This window comes from Pelophylax lessonae (genome assembly GCF_965119305.1).
Source record: "Pelophylax lessonae genome assembly, chromosome: 1".
NCBI lineage: Eukaryota > Metazoa > Chordata > Amphibia > Anura > Ranidae > Pelophylax > Pelophylax lessonae.
This window is the reverse complement of record NC_138768.1, coordinates 446,207,190-446,234,102: the sequence shown is the minus strand read 5'-3', so window position 1 is coordinate 446,234,102 and position 26,913 is coordinate 446,207,190. Positions and strand designations below refer to the sequence as shown.

General features: G+C 42.0%; 1 protein-coding gene across 1 annotated transcript in view; it reads left to right on the top strand.

Annotated features, from left to right (window-relative positions):
- The window catches only part of DGKQ (diacylglycerol kinase theta), a 290,718-nt gene that overhangs the window by 248,991 nt on the left and 14,814 nt on the right, over positions 1-26,913 (top strand). Inside the window, exons 17-19 of the mRNA XM_082243121.1 lie at positions 1,577-1,725; positions 9,389-9,570; positions 25,152-25,252. Coding sequence (XP_082099247.1) covers positions 1,577-1,725; positions 9,389-9,570; positions 25,152-25,252 — 432 coding nt within the window. The remainder of the gene's footprint in view (positions 1-1,576; positions 1,726-9,388; positions 9,571-25,151; positions 25,253-26,913) is intronic.

The following is a 26,913-nucleotide window of genomic DNA, read 5'->3' as shown; positions in this document are numbered from 1 at the left end:
GCGAGACCAACAACACCTCTTTGACAAAATATGGTCTCCTTGGCTTGCCTATTTGCAGGTCCCAGACACAAGGTGCTGACTGCAGGAAGGGCTGGCAATAGATCCCCGGACAGACTCACTTTCTTTTCTTCTCTATCTTTCTTACCCTTTTTTTCATTCTCTCCCTTTTTTTTTCAGATCCTCAGAGCAAGAATTCTTATTTTTCAGATCCGTTTTTCAGTTCTTTGCCGTAAGGTGCCATGTTGAACTTCCAGTGAGAGAGAGAGAGCGTGATAACACCAAATTTAACACACCTGCTCCCCATTCACACCTAAGACCTTGTAACATTAATGAGCCACATGACACTGGGGAGGGAAATCGGTTGATTGGGCCCCGTTTGGACATTTTCACTTAGGGTTGTACTCACTTTTTGTTGCCAGTGGTTTAGACATTCATGGCTGTGTATTTTGAGGGGACAGCAAATTTACATTGTTATATAAGCTGTACACTCACTAGTTTACATTGTAGCAAAGTGTAATTTATGTCACATGAAAAGATATAATAAAATAAATAAAATATTTACAAAAATTTGAGGGGTGTACTCACTTTTGTGAGATACTGTACTTTTTTGTCGTGTACTCACCGGTGTAACTATACGACTCGTACAAACCCTGTGTGGGTATGTTATGTTCTGAACTGGATTGTAGCACAACTTTATACTTATTGTGTGTGTCAGAACCAAGTAAATGTATTATACTATCCATTGTACTATGTTTCCCACCAATGAGGTTTTTGGTAAAAGAAAATAAGTAAATGTATTATACTATCCATTGTACTATCTATTTACTAATGCTAGCAGCATAGGGATTAAAAATAGTTAATGTTGAGAGTTTAGTTCTGCTTTAACAAGCCATGTACTGTACATGTATTCATTCAGTTATCTGGAGGCCTTTTTTCCCTGTAAACCAAGGAATGAAATCAACCACCATATTATTATTGGGAAAAAAAAAAGAATATTTGCAATTTAAAGCACGTGCCAACACATGCTTTGAAATTGTTTTTGATGGAGCTAATTCACATCTGTGCCCTGCATTGACATGCATGCACAAAACAAATTGCAGTTTTTTGTTTTTTTTTGTGACCTGTCAATGGCAAAAGCAATCTTAAATACAGCAGGTAAAATAAGTATTGAACACGTCACCATTTTTCTGGGTAAATATATTTCTAAAGGTGTTATTGACATGAAATATTCACCACATGTCGGTAACAACCCATGCAATCCATACATACAAAGAAATCAAAACAAAGAAGTTCAGAAATTAAGTTATGTGTAATATTATAGAATGACACAGGGAAAAAGTATTGAACACATTTTACCCTCTGTACATTTTGACATGCTTCCAGGGCATGATAACCAGCCCCACCCAGGTCAACATCCGCTTTATCCAACATTTTATTTGTTCTCAAACCCAACAAAGTAGAATGCATTAAAACGTGCATAAAAAAATATAATGCACATAGAATGATGTGTACCCAGCCTTGTATGTATGCCTATTGGTTATTTATTTTATAAAATGATTATTTTTATCTTCCTCAGATTTCATACTTTCGCCAAAGTCCCTTTTTTTCGAGTACTTGTTTGTGGTGGTGATGGTACAGTTGGTTGGGTGCTTGGTGCACTTGAGGAAATCCGGCACAAATTGGCATGCACGGAACCATCTATAGCAGTCTTACCTCTAGGAACAGGTAATTCTACAACGGTTTGATGATGCACTTGCTTTCTTTAAAACAATCCCAAAATACTATATATACACTGTATGTGTGTGCATGTGTATATGTGTGTGTATCTATATATATATATATATATATATATATATATATATATATATATGGTTTTTTTTGTTTATTTATTTTACTATTTTACTCCCCCCCACTATTGTAAATCGTGGAAATTTAAGCTGGCCAAATACTGGTAGATTTGTAAAAAAAAGTGTAAAAAATTTTCATTACATTCTGCCGTTCTAAAGTACTTCAACGTTTTCTTTGCTTTGAACCTTCAATTTTAGAAGTGTACTTTCCCTTATTAAAGCCACATACACTGTTAGAAATTAATTTGTTTGAGAAATATTTCTTTTCACTGCAGTCGAAAACTAGGTTGCTTTGGCCACACTGATTTGAAAAATAGAACAAACATTCTTAAAGCAAACCATTTAAAAATAAATTCTACTAGTGTATGGCCAGCTTAAGAAAAGATTTTTTGTTATTAACCTAGCGAAGTTCATTATTGCTTTGTCGTTTGACTATGAGTTGTGCCAGTATTCCAGTAGGCCTAGAACAGTGCTGAATCTAGATTTGAGCCGCAGTCCAATTGAGCACATAAGTGGGAAAGATAGGAGATGTTTGCATTATTTTTTACACAATGGTCATTTCCATAGTTCTCTTGGAAAAAGTCTAGGTAGATTCTAAGGTTGTCTCATTTTGATTGAGCCAAACCAAACGCATGTCCAATAGTAAAAACGAGTGTGGCTGAATAGATCCAATTAAGCCTAAATACCCTAATCTAGTGGACAAGATAAAATTGTGCCATTCTGGAGAAAAAACTTAGATTAATAACTATACCTTTTTCTTGATTTATGGGGTTTTTTTTAGCAACCAGATGTGAAACATGACCATTTTTACTGCTACTAAGATATTTTATGAATGTTTGCACACTCTACTAGGGAGGCTGACGACAATTTTCAGGATACTGTCAGAAACTACCTACATGTTACAAAAGACCGTTAGAAACCACTACCATGTAATAAGAATTTAAAGTTTTGTAAAAAAAAACAGGAGAGTTGTCTGAGTACTATATTGTGTGTGTTTATGAGAGCTTAGCAAAAGCCCTTGTTTTCCCCCTACAGTTTTCTTGGCAGCTTCTCATGCATAAGAACCAAGATTGCTGCAAACTAGCTGCCAATTTAACCTTAAGGGAGGGTGACAGAATATACAGCATTAAAGAAAAATAATAATGCTCCAGTACACAAATCAAGGGTCCTAGATGTTCTTGTAGGCTTTATATGAAATGTACAAAAAGATATGTTATCTGGCAACCTTCATTACAGGTGTTTTAAAAATTGCAGAAAAAAAAAGCTAAGGAAAGAAGGGGAGGGGGAGTTAATAAACACGGGTTTATTAACTAGGGGTTTTACTATGATTTAATAAAGAGTTAAATAGGAATGCATTTCAATATTTTTATTTATTTTTTTTTTTTTTTAGGTTAAACATTTCATTGATTATATATGCAGATCAAAGGTTACCACAATGCAGTATATTGTTACACTGTAATATTGTAATACAGACCATCTGCAAAAATCATTTTACACAGAAGTGGCTGCATTTTGACTGCAGCTCCTGTTATTTAACATGTAGCAATTGCCAATAATAGCAGCAGGGGAACAGGAGCTGAACTTGGGAGATACATCCTGGAAACTTTTGTTGAAGTTTTTAAGGATGTACTGTAACTGCCATGTGTAATATCCTTCTTCTTAGTGTGCTAAAACAATATTTTATTTATGTAATCGGAGTTTGTGGTCATGTAGTAAGTACACAAATACTGTAGAAACATGTCAGTGAAAAGCATTGATGGTAATAGGGAAAGTGGTAGCTTTTGGTGGTTTTTATCCACGTTATTTCCTTGGATTTTTTCTCCCTAAACCTTTTTTAGTCCCTTTTTTAGTTTGTTTTTTTTTTTTTTTTTAATTTTGGCAATGTCTCGGTTCTGTACATGATACACTTTAGGGTTTGTAGTCTACCCTAACGTAATATACTTTTTGGGAGTTTTTTTTCAGGACAGATAGGGCTTTATTTGATAACAAATGTACATACAGCTGCAAGAAAAAGTATGTGAACCCTTAGGAATGATATGGATTTCTGCACAAATTGGTCTTAAAATGAGATCTGATCATCATCTAAGTCACAGCAATAGACAATCACAGTCTGCTTAACCACTTGCCTACTGGGCACTTTCACCCCCTTCCTGCCCAGGCCAATTTTCAGCTTTCAGCGCTCTCACGCTTTGAATGACAATTGCGCGGTCATGCTACACTGTACCCATATGAAATTTTTATCATTTTTTTTCACACAAATAGAGCTTTCTTTTGGTAGTATTTAATCACCTCTGGGTTTTTTATTTCTTACAAAAAAAAAAGACAGAAAATTTTGAAAAATAAGTGAGTAAATTTTGAAAATAAATACATTTTTCTCCTTCACTGATGTGCGCTGATGAGGCTGCACTGATGGGCACTGATGAGGTGGCACTTATGGGCACTGATGAGGTGGTACTGATGAGGAGGTACTAATATGCGCACTGACTAGCACTGATAGGTGACACTGATAGGCGGCACTGATGGGCAGCACTGATGAGCACTGATAGGTGGCACTGCTGGACACTGACGGGTGGCACTGATGAACACTGACGGGTGGCACTGATGAGCACTGTTGGGCGGCACTGATGAGCACTGATGGGCAGCACCATCAGTGCCCACACTCAGTGCCCATAGTGCTGCTAGTCAGTGCCCATCAGTGCCTAGATGAGCAGGCACTGACTGGCAGCACTATGGGCACTGATGGGGGACACTGATGGCGGGCACTGTGGGCACTGATGGCATTTTATTTACCTCTTGTGTAATCAGGGCACTGGTGATCAGTGCCCTGATTACATTTCTCTGTGTCTGATCGGCTCTCCTCTTCCTCACACTGCAGTCTCTGTGTGAGGAAGAGAGCTGGCAATGAGAGATGATCTCATATGTTTACATTTGAGATCATCTCTCATTGGATGTTCCGATCACGTGGTAAATGGCCGCTGTGATTGGCCATTCACCACGATCTGTGATTGGCTGTGTCCAAGGGACACGGCCGACACAGATTTTTCCCGATGCACGCTCGCGGGAGCGCGCGGGGAGCCTGTTACTGGGAGGCCGTTTAAGGACGGCCTCCTGGAAATTAGAGCCCGCGCTGTAGCCGTCTTTCGGCTATAGTGCGGGCGGGAGGAGGTTAAACTAATAACACACAAAGAATGAAATGTTGACATGTTTTCTTTGTAAACATTCACAGTGAAGGTGGAAAAAGTATGTGAACCCCTAGACTAATGACATCTCCAAGAGCTAATTGGAGTGAGATGTCAGCCAACTGGAGTCCAATCAATGAGATGAGATTGGAGGTGTTGGTTACAGTTGCCCTGCCCTATAAAAAACACACACCAGTTCTGGGTTTGCTTTTCACAAGAAGCATAGCCTGACGTGAATGATGCCTTGCACAAAAGAGCTCACAGAAGACCTACGATTAAGAATTGTTGACTTGCATGAAGCTGGAAAGGGTTATAAAAGTATCTCCAAAAGCCTTGCTGTTCATCAGTCCATGGTAAGACAAATTGTCTATAAATGGAGAAAGTTTAGCACCACTGCTACTCTCCCTAGGAGTGGCCGTCCTGTAAAGATGACTGCAAGAGCACAGCGCAGACTGCTCAATGAGGTGAAGAAGAATCCTAGAGTGTCAGCTAAAGACTTACAAAAGTCACTGGCAAATGCTAACATCCCTGTTAGCGAATCTACAATATGTAAAACACTAAACAAGAATGGATTTCATGGGAGGATACCACAGAGGAAGCCACTGCTGTCCAAACAAAACATTGCTGCACGTTTACAGTTTGCACAAGAGCACCAGGATGTTCCACAGCAGTACTGGCAAAATATTCTGTGGACAGATGAAACCAAAGTTGAGTTGTTTGGAAGAAACACACAACACTATGTGTGGTGAAAAAGGCACAGCACACCAACATCAAAACATCATCCCAACTGTGAAGTATGGTGGTGGGGGCATCATGGTTTGGGGCTGCTTTGCTGCCTCAGGGCCTGGAAGGATTGCTATCATCGAAGGAAAAATGAATTCCCAAGTTTATCAAGACATTTTGCAGGAGAACTTAAGGCCATCTGTCTACCAGGTGAAGCTCAACAGAAGATGGGTGTTGCAACAGGACAATGACCAAAAGCATAGAAGGAAATCAACAACAGAATGGCTTAAACAGAAGAAAATATGCCTTCTGAAGTGGCCCAGTCAGAGTCCTGACCTCAACCCGATTGAGATGCTGTGGCATGACCTCAAGAAAGCGAATCACACAAGACATCCCAAGAATATTGCTGAACTGAAACAGTTCTGTAAAGAGGAATGGTCAAGAATTACTCCTGACCGTTGTGCACGTCTGATTTGCAACTACAAGAAACGTGTGGTTGAAGTTATTGCTGCCAAAGGAGGTTCAAACAGTTATTAAATCCAAGGGTACACATACTTTTTCCACCTGCACTGTGAATGTTTACATGGTGTGTTAAAAAAAAAAAACATGGCAACATTTTCATTCTTTGTGTGTTATTAGTTTAAGCAGACTGTGATTGTCTATTGTTGTGACTTAGATGATGATGATGATCAGATCACATTTTATGACCAATTTGTGCAGAAATCCATATCATTCCAAAGGGTTCACATACTTTTTCTTGCAGCTGTATATATATATATATTTTATTTCCTTTTTATTTAAAATAAATGTTAAAAAAGTAGAAAATAAAGAACATTCCTGTAATTTATGCTAACGCAACATTTACATTAGTTGCGCACCCTAATATACAGTTAGGTCCATATATATTTTAACACAGGCACAATTTTAGTTTTTTTCAGGCATTTACCAAAACATGTTAAAGCTATAGTTCTATAATGGATATTGGCTGAAAGTGCACACTCTCAGGTTTAATTTGAGGGCATGTACATCCAAATCGGAGCAAAAGCTGTTTCATGGCCATGTGTGGCCTAGTCCTTTGTTATGTCTTCATCAATTAAGCAGGTAAAAGGTCTGGAGTTGATTCTAAGTGTGGAATTTGCATTTGGAGTCTATTGCTGTGAACCTACATCATGCGTTCAAAGGAGCTGTCCATGCAAGTGAAACAGGCCATTGTAAGACTTCAAAAACTAAACAAATCCATCAGAGAGATAGCAGCAACATTAGGAGTGGCCAAATCAAAAGTTTGGTACATTCTGAGGAAAGAAGAACACACTGGTGAGCTCAGCAACATAAAAAGGCCTGGACGTCCATGGAAGACAACAGTGGTTGCAGGATCCTCTCTATCGTAAAGAAAACCCATTCACAACATCCAGACAAGTGAAGGACACTCTCCAGGAGCTGGGCTTATCATTGTCAAAGTCTAAGATCAAGATAAGACTTCACAAGAGCAAATACAGTGGGCTCACCACTAGGTGCAAACCATTCAATAACCTGAAGATTAGAATTTTCCAAAAAACATCTAAAAAAAGCCAGACCAATTGTGGAAAAGCATTTTTTGGACGAATAAAACTAGGATTGATCTGTACCAGAATTATGGGGAAAAAAAAGTGTGCAGAAGGCTTGGAACAGCTCATGATCCAAAGCACACAACGTCATCTGTAGTGGAGGCAGTGTGATGGCATGGGCATGCATAGCTTCCAATGGTACTGGGTCATTGGTGTTTATTGATGATGTGAAAAAAGCAGCCGGATGAATTCTGCAGTGTTTAGAGATATACTGTGAGCCCAGATTCAACCAAATTCAGCAAGTTGTTTGGACAGCTCTTCACAGTACAGATGGACAAAAATCCAAAACACACTGCAAAAGCAACTTAGGAGCTCTTGAAGGAAATGAAGTGGAATATTCTGCATAAGCCAAGTTAATCACCTGATCTCAACCAATTGAGCATGCATTTCACTTGCTGAAGGCAAAACTAAAGCCAAAAGACCCACAAACAAAGAACAACTGAAGACAGCTGCAGTTAGAGCCTGGCAAAGCATTAGAAAGGAGAAAACTCTTTGATAATGTCCATGGTTCCAGACTTCAGGCAGTCATTGCCAGTAAAGGATTCTCAACAAAATAATAAAGTCAGTATTTTTCAAGCGCCAGCAAGCGTTGGTCGGCATTCAGCTGGTGTCAAGACAGCGCTAACAGGCATTTTTCTGCAAAGTGTCCCAGTTGAGCCAGAGGAGTATCCCACTCATTCCCTTCTCCCATCCCCATTATCAAAAAAAACAAAACAAACCAAAGATGCCGGAATGGTTATTGTCTCCAATCTCACACTTGGGTATTCAGCTTAAATGGGCTGAGGGTGTCACCAGTAACAATGGCAGACCCACATCAGGCCCAATGCCTGGAAAACCTGCTACATTATTTTTTAGAATTTACATTTTTTTTATTTTTATTTTTCTAAAACCTCTTTTAACTGCCCTGTTGGGGGGCCTTTGGTGAAATATCAGGGGTCTAAACAGATCACATTTGAGACAGAGATTCCCCAGTCCCTTTCTTTGCAGCCTTAGTTGCATTGGACAGTGAATGAATGGGAAGGACTCTAAAGCTTCTTGTTCATTCACAAACTGAAGCATAGTAAACCGTTTTTAGCGAATGGTATCAATCACTAACTGTGTTCATTCAGGAAAGGAAGGGGCTGATAAATGGGACATATTTACCGGCTCCTCCGCTCTCATAATCCTGAAACAATCTCCTTATTTCCCCGCAGCAGCTTCTGGCAGGAGGGGAGGAAAGCTGGCAGTGCTGCAGGGGAGGGGGACCACACAGGGGCCTGGACAGCAGGGCTGCAGGGGGTGCAGTGGTAGCGCTGCAGGGGGAGCTACAAGAGTCAGCAATAAGATCGTAAATCCGACACTCACAAGTGTGCCTCCCTTTTGAACTGATGGGGCCCAGACCCGGTATAGGAGGGCCAATTGTTATACCTTATTAGCGGCCCTGTGCACACGCCATTCAAATTTTCTGACATAATTGTTGAAACCTGATGCTTGATATGAGGAGATATTTTGATTTTTTTAGGGGAGATATTCTGTATACAAATGCATGCACACTGTATATTTATCTATTTCTTTTTAAACACATTTTTTTTGTTTTGTTTAGATCAAGACCCCCCAGGTAGCTGTGTAGCAGCAGAGTACTTCTAACAGTGTAAAATATTGCAGGTTGAAACCACTCATGTTAGATCACTATAGTAGTGATCTTTTACGGCCGCTAGAGGCTGGACAGAGCTAGAACAGCTCAATCCTGGCCTCTCTATTGAATGGGAGTGATGTCACTTGTGATGTCACTACACTCCCAAAGTAAACCAAATGCAGAAGCCTTCTGTTTACTGTCACTTTTACAGCATACTCCTGAGAAACAATTTGTAAAACGTCAGAAGCCCAGGAGCTGACTGTGCTGCAAAGAAGTTGCAGACTGTAATGGAAATATTATAACAGAGAAGCTGCAGTATTTAGAATACCATTTTTTCAAGCAAGTCATATGTTTAATAACTGCCTCAGATATTCACTGCCTCATGCACTAGAGGTTTAATGACAGCTATTTCTCTTCTAGGTAATGATCTGGGTAGAGTCCTGCGATGGGGAGCAGGTTACAGTGGAGAGGATCCATTTTCCATCCTAATGTCTGTAGATGAAGCAGAAAATGTTCTTATGGATCGCTGGACAATACTTCTTGATGCTCAGGAGGTTGTTGACTCCATGGAAAATGGTATTTCAGAACCTGAGCCACCAAAGGTATGGTCACTTTATTTCTTTGCAGGGGAACCTGTCAGTTTTAATCTAATCTTCAGAATTCAGAGGACCATGTGAGCTGTGTACATAAAGTGACATAAAGGTTAAGGCTTTTTAAAAGCAATGCCTCCTTTCTTCTCATACTTACCTAGCATACAGTTTGTAAAATAGATCAGTCTAAATACCTTTCTTAATCAGCTTTGGCACAGTCAGGTGATTGAGAACCCTCAGCTTCCCCATTTTAGGGAGCGCTCAATAATAGAATTCACTGAACCACAAGGTCAGCCGTCGACTTCCATTGGCCCTCCGTTGGCTGTTTTACCCATCCCCTGCAGCTGCAGCTTCTTAATTATGTGACCACAATGAAGCTGATAAAAGTATTTACACAGATCTTTATTACAAATGGTATACAGCATAGGTATTAGAAGGGGGATGTTCTTAGGCAGACTTTGTATTGAAGAGGTTGTAACCCTTACAAAAAAAAAAAAAAAAGGAATCCTGTTCTTTTAAAGCATGTTAAACCACATAGTTTTGTGCGGTGTCATTTGTTCTTTTCTATGTTGTAATAAACCTGGTTTATCCTGCCTGTTCCTGTGCCCCCCTTAGTGTGCTGACCACGGTAATCATGGCTGCTGATCCATGATACCGTGGTCAGTGTACATGCTTCCGTCATCCCAGTGCCCTCCCTCCCTGCCTGTCAGCTTGAGAGTCTGTGTGTAAGCCATCTTCAATGCCCATCCCCCCGTCCTGCCGCTATTTCGTCGGCCGTAAAGTTAGTGATTCCAATTCCTGCCAGTATTTACAAGATGTACTACACAGTGTGTGGTATTTTTAAAATTCTGCAGCTAAATACCTTTTTTCACATTGCCGATGTGCGGTCACGTGACTGCCCGGCTGATGTCAGAGGGGAAACTCCGCCCCTCCCACTGTAGTTGTTCAATCGGGAGAGGAGATCGGCGGGCGGTCACACAACCACACATCGGCTATTTGAAAAAGCTATTTGCCTGCAGAATAAAAAAATAAATAAAACACGCACACTGTGTAGTACATTCTTGTTATTACAGAGTGGCTGGCAGGAATTGGAATAACTGACTTTACAACCACTTTAGGAGGGGCTGCCAGAAATTGGAATAACTGACTTTACAACCACTTTAAGAGGGGCTGTCAGGAATTGGAATAACTGACTTTACAACCACTTTAAGAGGGGCTGTCAGGAATTGGAATAACTGACTTTACAACCACTTTAAGAGGGGCTGTCAGGAATTGGATGGAAGAACTGATTTTACAACCACTTTAGGAGGGACTGGTAGGAATTGGAATAACAGACTTTACATCCACTTTAGGAGGGGCTGGTAGGAATTGGAATAACGGACTTTACATCCACTTTAGCAGGGGCTGGTAGGAATTGGAAGAACTGATTTTACAACCACTTTAGGAGGGGCTGGTAGGAATTGGAAGAACTGATTTTACAACCACTTTAGGAGGGACTGGTAGGAATTGAAATAACTGACTTTACATCCACTTTAGGAGGGGCTGGTAGTAATTGGAAGAACTGATTTTACAACCACTTTAGGAGGGACTGGTAGGAATTGAAATAACTGACTTTACATCCACTTTAGGAGGGGCTGGTAGGAATTGGAAGAACTGATTTTACAACCACTTTAGGAGGGACTGGTAGGAATTGAAATAACTGACTTTACATCCACTTTAAGAGGGGCTGGTAGGAATTGGAATAACTGACTTTACAACCACTTTAGGAGGGGCTGGTAGGAATTGGAATAACAGACTTTACAACCACTTTAGGAGGGGCTGGTAGGAATTGGAATAACAGACTTTACAACCACTTTAGGAGGGGCTGGTAGGACTTGGAAGAACTGATTTTACAACCACTTTAGGAGGGGCTGGCAGGAATTGGAAGAACTGATTTTACAACCACTTTAGGAGGGACTGGTAGGAATTGGAATAACAGACTTTACATCCACTTTAGGAGGGGCTGGTAGGACTTGGAATAACCGACTTTACAACCACTTTAGGAGGGGCTGGTAGGAATTGGAATAGCTGACTTTACATCCACTTTAGGGGGGGCTGGTAGGAATTGGAAGAACTGATTTTACAACCACTTTAGGAGGGGCTGGTAGGAATTGGAATAGCTGACTTTACATCCACTTTAGGGGGGGCTGGTAGGAATTGGAAGAACTGATTTTACAACCACTTTAGGAGGGGCTGGTAGGAATTGGAATAACTGACTTTACAACCACTTTAGGGGGGGGCTGGTAGGAATTGGAAGAACTGATTTTACAACCACTTTAGGAGGGGCTGGTAGGAATTGGAATAACGGACTTTACAACCACTTTAGGGGGGGCTGGTAGGAATTGGAAGAACTGATTTTACAACCACTTTAGGAGGGGCTGGCAGGAATTGGTAGAACTGATTTTACAACCACTTTAGGAGGGGCTGGTAGGAATTGGAATAACAGACTTTACATCCACTTTAGCAGGGGCTGGTAGGAACTGGTAGAACTGATTTTAAAACGATTTTAGGCTTTGCTTCAACTTTGAGCTGGTCGCACACTGAGCACTTTCAGATAGAGCTCAATAGGTGGCCTTGCTGACCACGTGCTGTTTTACAAAAGTCTATCAAATATTTTCCAGCAGGCTTCTTCAAATGGATAAGCAGTGGATACATAAAGAAAATGTTTGGGTATTCTGACATCCACCACTTGTGCCTGTCAGAATATAATACCCTAGGAGTGGGATTCATCCATTAATGCTGTTCAGTTAGATTTTTATTCAACTCACAGACTGAATGAATGAAATCCAACTGTGTATAGCCAGCTTTAGGTGCAGAACATTTCCTTTTCTAAGTCCTCCCCACTCAGGAGAAAGGTTGACCGTATTCCATGTGAACAAAGGTACACAGGCCAGGAAAAAAGGGACACTGCGCTGTCCCTTTGTACACAGCTCACTTGGCCTTAAATCTCACAGATTATTGCAGTATTAAATCCAAAAAGTAACAACTTTACTTACATAAAGCTAGTGTATAATCCTTACCTGTTGATGCCTTTTTTTTCCACTCGCGAGTGTGACTGTGCACAACGGTAGGGTCGCTGGTGCTGTGCCAGGCTAAAGTGCGTGTACAAAGACAAAGGGCACCTAGCACTGTCTGGTTGGCACATGTGCAGCTGTGACTCCTGTCATTCTGAGATCCAGCTGAGATTTCAAAGCACAGTACTGCGCATGCACAGGCTAGGCACAGTCCCAGATCTCAAAGTCGGAAGCCACTACTGTGCCTGCACCTGCCACAGCGCCAGTGGCCTTACTGTACATGTGCCAGCCAGCTACTGCCCCAGAGTACTGAATTGTGGCAAACCCTACTGCGAATGCGTCAACTGGACACAGCATCAGAGGCTCCTACTTTGCATGCATCCCACACACAGGGCACCAGTTGATGGGAGCACACAGGTTGGTTGGGGTGTCACCAGGGAGACCAAAGTGACACTTTTTAGGCAGAAACTCAACAGAGGCAACTTTCATTGAATGGTCATGCTCTAGAGAATGCACAGAACTGGGAACAGGAATATCACTTTAATTGAAAAAAAAAAACACTTGTTCTCTTTTATGTATGTTAGTCCCCATTATTGGCTACCAGTACTTGCAGAAGCCATTTAGTGTGTGCTTACCATCTGCTTATCTAAGCACATGCTATATTATAATTATACACTTCCTATCTGTCTGAAGCCAAGCAGAGATTGCCTAATTTCTGTAACTGTATTTAAGTCATTCCACTGTAAAATCAGATTTGGTAGATGATTACTAAATTAAATCCTTCTCCTAGCTCTCTTGATTTTAAGCATGTATTATTGTAAATTGTAAGCTACCCCCTCTCTTTTTTAAATTCCTGTAAATGTTTTGGGATATATTTGTATGTACATATTGTTTTAAGGTTTTTAATTTACCCATATTGCTTGTTACAGTTAGTACATTCCCATAATGTAAATCATTAAAATGCTCACAGTATTTAGGATTTTAACCATTTTGAACCCAATTATTAGTTTTGTGAGTACATTCTGCAAAATGCAATGTATTATACTATATATTTTGTGCGGTTAACCTCTTCCGAGAGTTAAAGCCCATCTCTGAGGAAAGGAACAATCCTCCCTTGCAGTGTGGGGCTGTCTATGGTACTGGGAAAAGCAAATTTACTTGACCAATCCTTCGGTCCCCCAGCAGCACTGCTTTTTCTCTTCTCCCCATGCTTGGGCAGTGGACTGTACCTCGGCATCCTCGTATCTGATGCAGGTTTATGGGCTCTGCTTTGAATTGCTCTGCGACCAAAATGTTGTGTTTAATCCTCGCAGTGAAGGGGCAGCCCCACTGCTTGGGTGAAATCACCACTGTTTTGTTACCTCTGACAGCAGCAATATGCACATCTGAATGCTTTTGTGAGTGATAGTTAAAGTGGTTGTTGAGCCACTATGTTATCTTTACACCATCCCCTCTGTTAGATTACAACCTGTATTCTAGTTCCTGTGCTTTATTTAAAAAAAAAAAAGCCAATTTCTACCTGTTTTCACAGCGCCCATCAGCACTCCCGCCTCTCTTCTCTCCCTGTCTGACATCTCCAGTGGGCGGGGCCAAGAACTCCCTCTGACATCAGCTGGGGAAGGGGGGAGGAAAGGAGGAGAGAGCCGGGAGTCACGTGAGCACCGATAGGAGCTGTGAAAACAGGTACAAATCTGCTTTTTTTTTTTAAATAAAGCACAGGCACTAGAATACAGTTTGTAACAGAGGGGATGTTGTCACATCATTATGTAGCAACTGGGAGGGGAGCAGAGCGCCTAGTGAGAGCTGACAAGCAGAGAGGGGTGGGGGGAGGAGGATAGAGGGAGACAGAGGTGAACTGCATATAGAAGCGGATGATGGAGGCACGTACATTGACCAGGGTGTCAGGGCTCAGCAGCCATGATACACCGTGGTCAGTTTACAGGGGGGAGAGTAGAAAATGGCAGGATCAGCCAGGTTTTTTAGGTGATACAGGGGGCCAAAATACACAGCACAAGCACTGTGCTGTATAACATGCTATAAGGGAACAGGATCTGTTTTTGTTTTGTTTTTGGGTAACAAACGCTTTAAAGGTTTAGAAAAACTCATGCCAATGTACAATGGGTGGAGTGAAAAGGTGTAGAGTGGGTGGGGCGCTGCTTTACATATATTGCTGGGAAATTTACTATGAAAAAAAGTGCTTAGTGCTTAAAATATAAGGGCTCATAGTGGTATATTTAAACTTATATATAAGATAAATGCAAAACAAACAACAGAAATAAATCAAAAAATGCTTATATGACCAGAAATGATATATATAACAATAAATATTTTTCTGTGAGCAAATAAGTGTCCAGTGCTCTTTAAGTGCTAGGTGCTGTGCAGTTACATACAAAAGTTACTGCATACTATAAAATAATGTCCTTTTGAAAATTCATCAAACATAAAGTGACAGGTGCTCTTTAAGGTGCTCCAAATATGCTTAAATGAGTGTATGTTGCTGGTGTTCCACAAGCTGTGCTCCCCCATAGTGCCTCACTCACCAGAGAGCTCTCCCCTTTGGGGGGTAGCAGACTTCCAAAACAACCACTGTTAGGGACAGCAGACCTGGGATCCACATCCCAGTATCACCCTGTATTTGGAGCAGCAGGACGGAGCATATAACATTACATTCCTAGTGTTTACTGGTCCCTTAGTAACAGTCAGGGATCTCTCCAACTTCCTGCTGCTGAAGGCTAGAGGGAGTGAGGGGCTGGCAGTCTCTGTCTTCAGAAATAGGAAAAGCCGCAAAGAAGGCCTGGAAATTGTGATTAGAAAGCTGACAGTAACGTCACCAGCTCTTGTATGCCTCTTTGGCTCACCCACTGTCCTGCGTTTTGCATAAGAGTAGCTTAAATTTCACTTGACTGCACACAGGAAAAAAAAAAAAGGTGTTCGTCCTGCTTTTCTCTTCCCAAAATTCACATAGTATGCTTAAACCCAAAATCAGAAATGTAATATAATTCAGCTTACATATCATTAGATGGGGTGGCTGCATTATTTTTCTTTTTCCTCTGGTAGTCTGGCTAGTGACACACCACCTGTATCAAAGTGGCTACACTCTGGATGAAGGAGAACAGGGGGCATCTTTGGACGACAGCATTTTAGTCCTGGGGGGCGGGGGGTGTAGTATTAGATGTATTAGCAGATTTAAATACACTAACAAGCTAAAGCGAAACTCCAGCTAATATTTTTTAAGCAGTTACAGAAACAGTTTAATGTTTTGCCTCAATCCCCTAACTGCTACATGTGCAGGACAGCATGTTCTGTTGAAAAACAGACTTACTGGCAGGATCACCACATGAAAATAGAAGAAAGAAAGCCTAAAAACCAATGCAGCCATCACATCTAAGAAATGGTAGGCCGCAATAAAATGAATGTCTGCTTTTGGGTATAACACCGCTTTAACTATCTGTAGTTCAGGGGAAAATTCCGCAGAGGTCCGGTTAGTAAAATTGTCTTCCAGTAGAGGTCTGAATCAAATGTTTGTGTAATTACTGAGATCCTTCACATCACAGCCCCCCTCTCCTCCATCTTTGAAACTGAGGAATGCATGCAAAATCGCACATGTTCCTGACCCACAGAGGAACATGTTGCACTTTAACAGATGCGCGGGTGTGCCAATAATTCTTAATGGGACCCCCACACATCAGCACCTGCTGTGCATTTTCCACGCCCAACAAACATGGTTCTGCAGTGCCATGCAGCTTGGTGTGGCACGATTTTAAAAAATGGGCCAAGGTTTACTTTCCCTACATTTCACACCGGTAATGCAGCACATTAAAACAAATTGGCTAACCTACCTGTGATGTGCGCTTGCACAGATCTGAACCAAACCCCACTTTACAGTCCCATTCTTACAGTGTACTTGGTCCTCACTGCACATCAGTCTCCCTTTATGTCACTGTTTGCTCCCTTCACATCACCCCTTCATTGTCCCTTGACATCAACCCCCTCCAGCAGTACTGTCCTCTGCCCCCTTCACTTCAGTGTATTCTACCCCTTTTCTAAGTCCTACCCCACATTACTCTCCTCGGCCCCCCTTCATATTGCTGTCCTTAGTCCCCCACCCCCTTCCACATTACAATACTAAGCCCCCCCCCCCACCTCCCTGCACCCTAGCAACAAATAACCTGCCTTTTGACTCAGTCAGCTCCCACCCTCTGTACAGCAGTGTATTGCTTCCTGCAGTTGGCTCTGTGAGGATGACAGCGGTGACGACTGGAAGGAAGAATTGGTTTCTAAATGGTGGACCTGCAGTGGTCCAGATTGGACAGTGACTGTTACTATGCAGCAGGGGTGTCCAATCTGCAGCCCACCACAGAATCGTTAACTTATGTAGCACTGCCCCCCATAGGGGTTGCTGAGTATAGATCTATCTTGGGTTACCCTCTGATTATCCTGTTGCCAGATACTGGGCATTTTCACACACTGCCAGGTGCACACACACACTTCCGCTCGTTGTCTCCAATGACCAGAGTAGAGGATTTGTTTTTAGTAGTTTATTTGGAGAACTTGGCTAGTAGAAGGGTTTAGTGGGATACTCCAAATTCAACTTTTTTACAGGTGAGGATAACCTATCACTTGGCCTCACTTAGTGGAACTGAATAGCAGATCTTCTGCTGAACCATACAGCACTTGCATGGGAAGAATAAGTCCTTTGCTTGTGTTAGCAGCAGACTTTGTGAACTCTGTATCTTCAAGACACTCAAGTATCCCCTTTAGCTTACACCCAGCACACTGACTTTCTAGCACCAAGAGGGGAATTTTAACAGCAACAGTCTCTAGGTTCCATTGAGGGGAGTCTGAACTCACAAGGCCCTTTCCGCAGGTCACCTTCCTCTGATACCAGACAAGACCCATGGACATCCTCCCCCAGTCAGCTCTCAAAAGAATCCTTGGGTTTCATTATCTCTGTTTCTGGCCCTCATGTCCACCACCTGAGGCCGTATGGCAGCCTTTGCTGGGGATAGGCAGCAGCCCCCTCCCAACTGGATCCCACTCTCCAGCCGAGGACCAGGAGCCCCATGTGGCCCCAGATATAAGTACAGTCACCCAGCATGCACCGGGGCACCTCTGATGTCTATTGGCCAGGGCTGTACAGATATCCCCTGCTCATCATCCTCCCACTGTCAAATACACTCTATCACTATTGGATCAGTGTGAAACATCAAGCCAGGATGAGAAGCATCAGAGCACACTGGCAGGTTCTATCAAATAATCACAACTCTCTGGTAAGCAGAGAAACCAAAAACAATATACAGCTGCACTAGCACCTATCTAGTAAGGTGCTACACTTAGGGCTCTTTCACATGGTCCGCCTCCATAGGCGGATCTGTGCTGCTCAGCGGAGATCGATCCGCGATCCCCGCTGAGCCGGTGGATGACAGCTCCGTCTCCGCTTGCAGTGCGGAGAGGGAGGTGTCACAGCCCCCGCTGCTCTCTATGGGGGATCGGATGAGAGCGGACCACCTATCCGCTCTCATCCGATCCGATACCTGAACGGATGGAAGTGATGCAGAAGTGATGTCATGTGATGGTTAACTTTCCGTGTGTTTTTTCTTCTCTGAGCATGCCCAGTCTTGCTCATCTGCTTTTTGTCGGCCGAAATCTGTACTGACTGACGAACAATCGGCCGTTCTTTGTTGGCCTACAAAAATGTTATAGCCTGCACACCTGATTTTGTTCGGCCGAAAAGTCGCAGTCGGTTGTCGGAAGCATCATACTAACATAAAAATAACACTAAAAAGTGTTGATCTCCTCTGAGAAGAAAGGGGGGATTTATAAGGCAATAATACATGAAAAAAACAATAAATGAATAAAATGTATGAAATTTATTGATTAAAAACGACATATATCATAGATACATAGATATACAAATTCCATGGCCCGCTGTGGCTTTCCACATTCGGCCATGGAATTTGTATATCTATGTATCTGTGATATGATATGTCGTTTTTAATCAATAAATTTCATACATTTTATTCATTTATTGTTTTTTTTCATGTATTATTGCCTTAAAAATCCCCTCTTTCTTCTCAGAGGAGATCAACACTTTTTAGTGTTATTTTTATGCATTGACTATTTGGGATGATGGCAATTGTAGGTTACTAATCATCTGGAACTAATTTTTGTGCATCATACTAACAAGCCGACAATCGGCCGATCGGACGTTGGCCGAATATTTACGGCCGACAATCGGTACATGTGTACGGGCCTTAAGACCTACACAGGGCAGCTGAAAGCCTGTCATGCCTTCTTACCAAACAGCAAAACAAAGTAACAAGAAGCAAGGCATTGTATTTGTATCGTCATCAGTTTGCAGCAAATGTTCACATGGTATGAATTGCTCCTCTCACATTTACTTTTCTAGCTAGCTTTAAATTACTGTGAATTGCCCCTCCCACATTCACTTCTATAGTTTATTATTTACTCCCAGCTACTTCTATAGCGATGTCAATTCATGAAGTGCTTTACATATACACTTACCAGCCACTTTATTAAGTCCACCTTGCTAGTACCAGGTTGGACCCCTTTTTACCTTCAGATCTGCCTTAATTCTTCATGGCATAGATTCAACAAGGCGTTGAAAATATTCCTCCGAGATTTTGGTCCATATTGACTCATGTAACATCACGCAGTTGCTGCAGATTTGTCGTTTGCACCCATTCCACCACATCCCATAGGTGCTCTATTGGGTTGAGATCTGGTGACTGTGGAGGTCATTGGAGTACAGGGAACTCCATTGTCATGTTCAAGAAACCAGTGGTGAGATGATTTTAGCTTTGTGACATGGTGCATTATCTTGTTGGAAGGAGCCATCAGTAGATGGGTACACTGAAGTCATAAAGGGATGGACATGGTCAGCAACAATACTCAGTTAGGCCGTGGCGTGTAAACCATGCTCAATTGGTAATAAGGGGCCCAATGTGTGCCAAGAAAATATTCCCCACACCATTAGACCACCACCACCAGCCTGAACTGTTGATACAAGGCAGGATGGATCCATGCTTTAATGTTGTTTACTCCAAATTCTGACCCTACCATCTAAATGTCGCAGCTGAAATGGAGACTCCTCAGACCAAGCAACGTTTTTTTCCAATCTTGTCCAATTTTGGTTAGCCTGTGTGAATTGTAGCCTCAGTTTCCTGTTGTTAGCTGACAGGAGTGGCATCCGGTGTGGTCTTCTGCTGCTGTAACCCATCTGCTACAAGGTTCGATGTGTTGTGCGTTCAGAGATGGTATTCTGCATACCTTGGTTGTAATGGGTGGTTTTTTGAGTTACTGTTGCCTATCATCTGGACCAGTCTGCCCATTCTCCTCTGACATCAACCAGGCATTTTCGTCCACACAACTGCCGCTCACTGGATATTTTCTATTTTTTGGACCATTCTCTGTAAACCCCAGAGATGGTTGTGGGTGAAAATCCCAGTAGATCAGCAGTTTTTGAAATACTCAGACCGGCTCGTCTGGCACCAACAACCATGCCATGTTAAAAGTCACTTAAATCCCCTTTCTTCCCCATTCTGATGCTCAGTTTGAACTTCAGCAAGTCGTCTTCACCACGTCTAGATGCCTAAATTCATTGAGTTGTTGCCATGTGATTGACTAATTAGCAATTTGGGTTTAAACTAGAGAACAAGATACAGGTGTGGTATGTAAAGGAGTACTCACATGTGCTGACCCTGGCTCGCTACCACAATACATGCAAATAAGAAGACCTCAATTGAAACCCAATAAAATGTCCTTTATTCGCCAAGCATGGGGCAATAGTGCAGGATAGGTTACAGTGACGTGTTTCACACATAGGAGTGCTTAGTCATAATCATGAGGGAGTCCAGAACAGTGGCATATATATACCTCTTACTAAATTGTGAACACCTGTGTTGATCAGTGCTCTTAACTCCTTCTGGACAACAATGTGTCAGTAGATATGAAAAGCGATAAAGAAGAGCGATACGCAGATAAAATGTAAAAAATCATGTATAATCCCCAAATAAAATAATTTGGGTGAATATATATGGATCAGCCCATAAGGATCAATCTCCAAGAAACTTGTTAAATTAAAAATCTAAAAAGCGCATCTGACCAGAGTAGTGGACTGGTGTAGACATTCATCCCTCAAACTTTCAGTGTCCCTGGAACAGGAGGCGGTACCGGTACCTTTGGCCAGACTTCCATGGGTAGAGCCACGCCGTTGCTGATCCTTCGGGTGGGTGGGAGTGTCAGGCTTTCCCTCACCTTTGACGCCAATCATTCGACATCCGAACTTTGAGCCAGGTCTTACCCATAAGACATTTCTCCTGCGGCCTGGGCAGGGCTTGGTCAGAGCATCTCTTTTTCTGGGCCCCTCTGGCTGGCACCACCCCTCTGCGCTTTACGGCTCTTTTGTTTCCTCCATTCTGGGCAGGTGGAGGCTCTGGCAATTGTCCCATATCCTTCGGTCTCTCCCGGACCACTCCGATTTCCAGCACCAATTGACCCCCTTTGAGGATCTTTGTGTGGGTGTTGGTCCCCTACGGAAATCCCTCTCCTGCTCTTACAACATCCTACAGTCTATTTCGTCTCATACTGACCAGCTGTACTTGCCCAAATGGGAAAGGGATCTTCACGTCTTATTCACGGAGGCCCAGAAGTCCAGAATTATTTTCTTCGCCCAGGTCTTCTTTATGTAGCAAATGCCAGGAAATTGTTTCACGTTGGTATTGTACCCCCTCCATCTTGGCGTCAATATTCCCAGGCCTCAGCCCATTATGTTGGCGCTGTAACGCACTCCTGGGTACACTTTTTCACATATTTTGGGAATGTCCACGAATTCGCTCGTTCTGGCAAGGGGTACTGGCAATTGTTTTCAAACTTACGGGCTTCTCTCTTTCAGACGACCCAGCCAAAGTACTTCTTAACCTCACCCCCATGTCTAGCAGAAAGTACAGTAAATCTTTACAGAAACATTTTCTTAACGCTGCGAGGGCGTGCATTCCCAGTGTTTGGAAGTAGCTGGCCCCGCCTACCATTGCCCAGTGGTTCTCTAGAGTGAATGATAAATGATATACAGTGAATGGAGGGCCTAGTTGCTGCCCTCAGGGACCAATTGGTGATACTCGGGGACCGTTGGCTTCAGTGGGATTTGTTCCTCTCCTCCGATGAATATTTGACATATCTTTGGTTGAACCCTGCTCCTGGTGGATCGGCGGGGTTTTAGGCCGGCGGCGGCACCGGAGTACCCTCCCCTTCTTTTTTTTTTCTCTCCCCATCTTCAACCCGGCCTCTCCACTTCCCACCTGCCACCCCTTCCCCTGCGTTTCTTTTTCTTCCTTCTGCCCCCTGTCTCTTTTTAGGGCACGTATGTGCCGTTTCATTCCTTTGCTTTTAATAAACGGAAAAAAGTGCTTCATGGGTATGTATATCCTGTCAAGAAAGTGAACTCATTTGTTGGTTCTTCATTTTGCATACAGGGTGGCATGGGGGGTTCTTGGTGGGCCAATATAGATCCCGGCGGGACTTTCCCCTTACCCCTGGTACTATGGTTTTAGGTCTTCGGTGTTAACTCTCTCTACTTTATATTTTTTGGATTACGATACGGTTTAATTACCCTTTTCACTGGACTTGTATAATAACATTGTTTAAGACCGCCACTTCTTACGTTCTGTGTTCTGTCACCTTATGATTCATTAAGGAAGTTACATTGTACTGTTTGTGATCCCCGCATTGTCTTTTTATTGCATACCTTTAAATAAAAAAATCTAAAAAGGATTTTACTCTAATTGTACAAAATAAAAACAAACAATATATGATATTGCAGCGATTGTTTCATATTCCAAAGTCCATATATGTATACCAGGACAGCATATAATAAAGCGCCATAGCCTGTAGTTAGACAAAAGAGAAAACTATCAAATCATAAAAAACGACTAACAAGAAGAAGAGACATATCAGGCATTTATTTTAAGAAAATGACTACCAAAAACAATCCTCCCAAACAAACACTGTTTATTCAGGAAATAATAATAATAATATCTCCTATTACAACCCATATTCCTTTAGGGAACCAAGAAGGCGAGACTAATGGTATATGTTTTAATAATAATAGCTATCAAATAGATTAATGTAATACCATAATTACTCATAAAAATGGGAAATGGGAAATCAAATAGAATAATGTAATACCATAATTACTCATAAAAATGGGAAATGTCCCATTCGTGGTTAAGGCCTTATGGAATTTGGGTTTATATCCAAAATGCCTCTCTGTTGTAGAGAGTTTAGGAGTTTTAACTTTTTCAATGACCTGAACCTGCACTGCTGAGAGATCCCTTGCATGGTAATTTCTAATGTGATGGTCTACAATCTACATTAGTTTAAAGGTTCTTCTCTATGCTGAGGAGACATAAAAGCGATCTCTAAGTTGCCTGATTGTGCGCCCCACATATTGAATGTGACATGTTTTGCAGGTGATCGAATAGATCACACATGTGGTATTGCAATTAAAAAATGAATCCATTTTATATGTCTTATTTTCCACTAATGAACTAAAAGTATCACCTTTCAAAACGTGCACTTGTGGGGCACGATGTACTGCCACAGCAATAGTTCCCTTTATAATGTAGCCAAGTGGTTGATTGTTTTTTCGTGGGATTAAAGAAGCTAGGGGAGAGTCAATTACTCAAAGTTGAAGTTCCCTGTGAGACAGTGTTAATGCCATCTTTTAGGCCCCTTTATCTGTTTGGACGGACTCCGCTTGCTCAGCGGGGGATCGCTCCGTTGATCCCCGCTGAGAAGGCAGATGACAGGTCCATCTCTGCTCACTGTGCAGAGACAGACCTGTCAGAGTCCCGCTCTTCTCTATGGGGAGATATCGGATAAAAATGGACAGCCTGTCTGTTTTCATCCAATCCCATCTGATCCAACCCACTGGACACATGGCGAACGTATCGCCATCCGTCTGTTTTCAGTGGATCTTGTCAAATCGGATGCCAGGCGGGTGTCAGCAGACACATGTTTGCTGACATCTGCCTCCTCATAGAGGTTAATGGGTGGCCCGATCAGGTCCGCCTGAAAAAGGACAGGCGGCCCAGATTGATCCGATTGTGTGAAATGGGCCATAGGAGTTCAGTACATGTTCGATCGTCAAACAAAACAGGTAAATATTGGTTTACAATTTTCTTAATTGCAATGAACTCTAAACTAAAAGGTGTAGAGAAAGTCAGTTTATACTTGTTTGATGCCCTTTCCTTTCCTCTACATATATATATATTGCCTTTTAAGAGTTGCTTTCTGTTTTTAGAATATGCAATTGTATAAGCCCTGTCTAGCATCCATTTAGGGTACCCTCTCTGCATGAAGCGTTGGTAAAGAGCAGAAGCCTCCCTCTCATAGTCTCCTTGTTCACTGCCGGTACGACATATCCGCAGAAGCTGGCCAACTGGGATACTTTTTATGGTGTGTTTAGATTGTGCAAATAGGGGTTTCCTATATAGGCTTATCCATACCCCCAGTTAAACACCCATCTAAAAAAGAAACTGTTAGTGTATCTGAATGGCTAGTAAAATTAAGATCTACCAAGCAAATAAACAGGTGTACCCAATAAAGTGACTGGTGACTATAATTCCCATCGTTCCCTTACCCTCAAGGAGCTTATAATCTAAGGTCCCCAACTCACATTCATACATACACACACTAGAGCCAATTTAGACGGGAGCCAATTAACCTTCCAGCATGTCTTTGGAGGGTGGAAGGAAACTGCAGTACCTGGGGGGGACCCACACATGCACAGGGAAAACATGCAAACTCCAGGTCGGTAGTATTAAAACATACCTAAAGCCAAAACAGTTTTTTTTTTTTTTGTTTTATATTTAGTATAATTCTATGGAAAGATTAACACTCTTTTTTTTCTGTTAAAGATCAGCAAGCCAGAAATTAAAATCACCTATGTAGCTGTAACCATAAACCCCTCACATATTTAGCTAGCATTCTGTAACAATGTGCATACTTTAATTGGATGTAGAGAACACTTAATGCGTATGTTACCCCAACACTTTATATTCCTGATATGTGCCTGCTGTACCATGCACTTGTATGAGAAAGTATCGTGTTCTCTGTTTATTGCTCCCTTTGTGTGAAATTCCTGGTGTTCCTGCCAGTCCCTCTGCTTTCCTATGCAAAACTGACCACACTAAGCAGGAGAGCGTACACTCTATAACTATGCTGGGAACTCAGTATACTCTCCTCCAATAAACAGACTTGTGCTGACAAGCCAACGCTGCACAGCCATTTACTGGGAAGCTCAGTGTGCTGCTGCTTCTACTCCCCCCAGCTCTTATGCAGCTGAAAACAGAAGGAATGTGATAACTTATATAAAAAAAAACATCATAAATACTTTTTTTTTCCCTATTTTTTATATCTATATGAAAATGTTTTGCCTTTCATATCTATTTTAAACTGAATGGGTTGTTTTACAAGGTGATCCTTTACAATCACAAGAATGACATGTTTCATGTTTACCAGATTGTCCAAATGAATAATTACTGTGGAATTGGGATTGATGCAGAATTAAGTTTGGATTTCCATCATGCTCGTGAAATTGAACCTGGGAAATTCAATAGCAGGTAAACTCACTAATGCGGTTTAGCCTGTTATTTATAACATTTAGTGCTTACAATTTTTTTTCTTTGTGGGTCATAACCAAACCTTCTGAAGCATGCCATCCCAAGCATCTTCCAGCTCTTTTACTATAATCAGTTCAGTGGATAGGTTTTTAATTTGTCTGTTAAAGTAGATATAACCCCAATCACTAAAATCTCATGTATGCTCAAGCAAGTAATACAATTTAGCATAATAAAGATTTTATTATTAATAACGTGCCTATATAATCTTTTTAAATATGCAGCTTTCATTTAAAGAATTCCTGGTAATGTTCACATGAAGCTCCTATTTCAGACACCTTCCAACTTTAGGATGACAATACAGGCAGTACCCGGGTTACAGGAAAGATTGTAGGTTTGTTCTTAAGTTGAATTTGTATGTAAGCTGGAACAGGTACATTTTTTTTTAAAGTGTAGCCCGACTTTTGGTGGGAAAAAAAATAGCAAATTAAGAAAAAATATTATAGCGTATACAATTATTGTAATTGAATGTTATTAAAAATTACCTTTCCTTTTCATTCTACAGCGTCTGTAATTTTCTGATAATGCATAGCAATATGACTACCTGTAGGTGTTCTGTACACAGATAGAAGCCTAGCTTGTAGAATTTTCAGCATAACATGAGATAAGTGCGATTGTATGGTAGTTGAACATTTTGTGGCACAGCCCTTCTTTGGTATCAGAATGTAAACCTACCTCTTCCAGTCCTGGGGCCATTTTTCCAAATTTGTTGGCATATTAGTGCAGCACTTTAACCACTTAAGCCCCGGAGGATTTGGCTGCTCAAAGACCAGGGCCTATTTTGCGATTTGGCATTGCGTGATTTTAACTGACATTTTTTCCCACAAACAGAGCTTTCTTTTGGTGGTATTTGATCACCTGTGCGATTTTTATTTCTCTGTCGCTCATTGACAGACGTAGTCCTCTTTGATTCACATCAATAGGGTTATGCTGCCTCCGCAGGAGTAGGACTAGGCAGAAAGAAAAAACGTTCTGGCTCCACCCCAGGGGCAGTCCCAGAGGGCATATCCTCCCCCTCTCTGCTACAGGGAATCAGTTTTTTTCTGTCTAGTCAGGAGTAAGGACCTAAGTTCCTTGCTGGGATCTTTTGGTCCTGGCAAGATTTTTTAGAAATATATTTTTAGGTAGTTTCTCCAGTTTTTTTCCTGTGAGATCTTCAAGCAAATTACGCCGGATCTGGATGTTGAGATCCAGTGGTCACCCCAGCCGGCCTACGAGCGCGCGCAGACCATAGCATTACGCTTGGTCGGCCACGACACATTCAAGTAAGTATGCGGGACCGGGCGACGGGCTGGATGTTGAGATCCAGTGGTCATCCCGGTTCAGCCTACGAGCGCGTGCAGACCAGAGCTCCGCGCTGGGTCCGCCGCGACAGAGTCCCATTGGAGGGACTGACCTTGCGAGTTAAAAGGTCTCGCTTGGACGCCAGGAACCAGAGAGTCAAGGCGTCCGGAGTGGTCAACAACCCCCCACTTCGGTGGAGAGGGTATTGTGAAGAGAGGGTGCCTGTCGGTTCGGTATGGTGAGTAAATGTTTCCCTTTCCTCTCTATGAGGCGTTTTGGGATACGGGCCCCTCCATACATGGTCGGAGTCTTTCTGACAC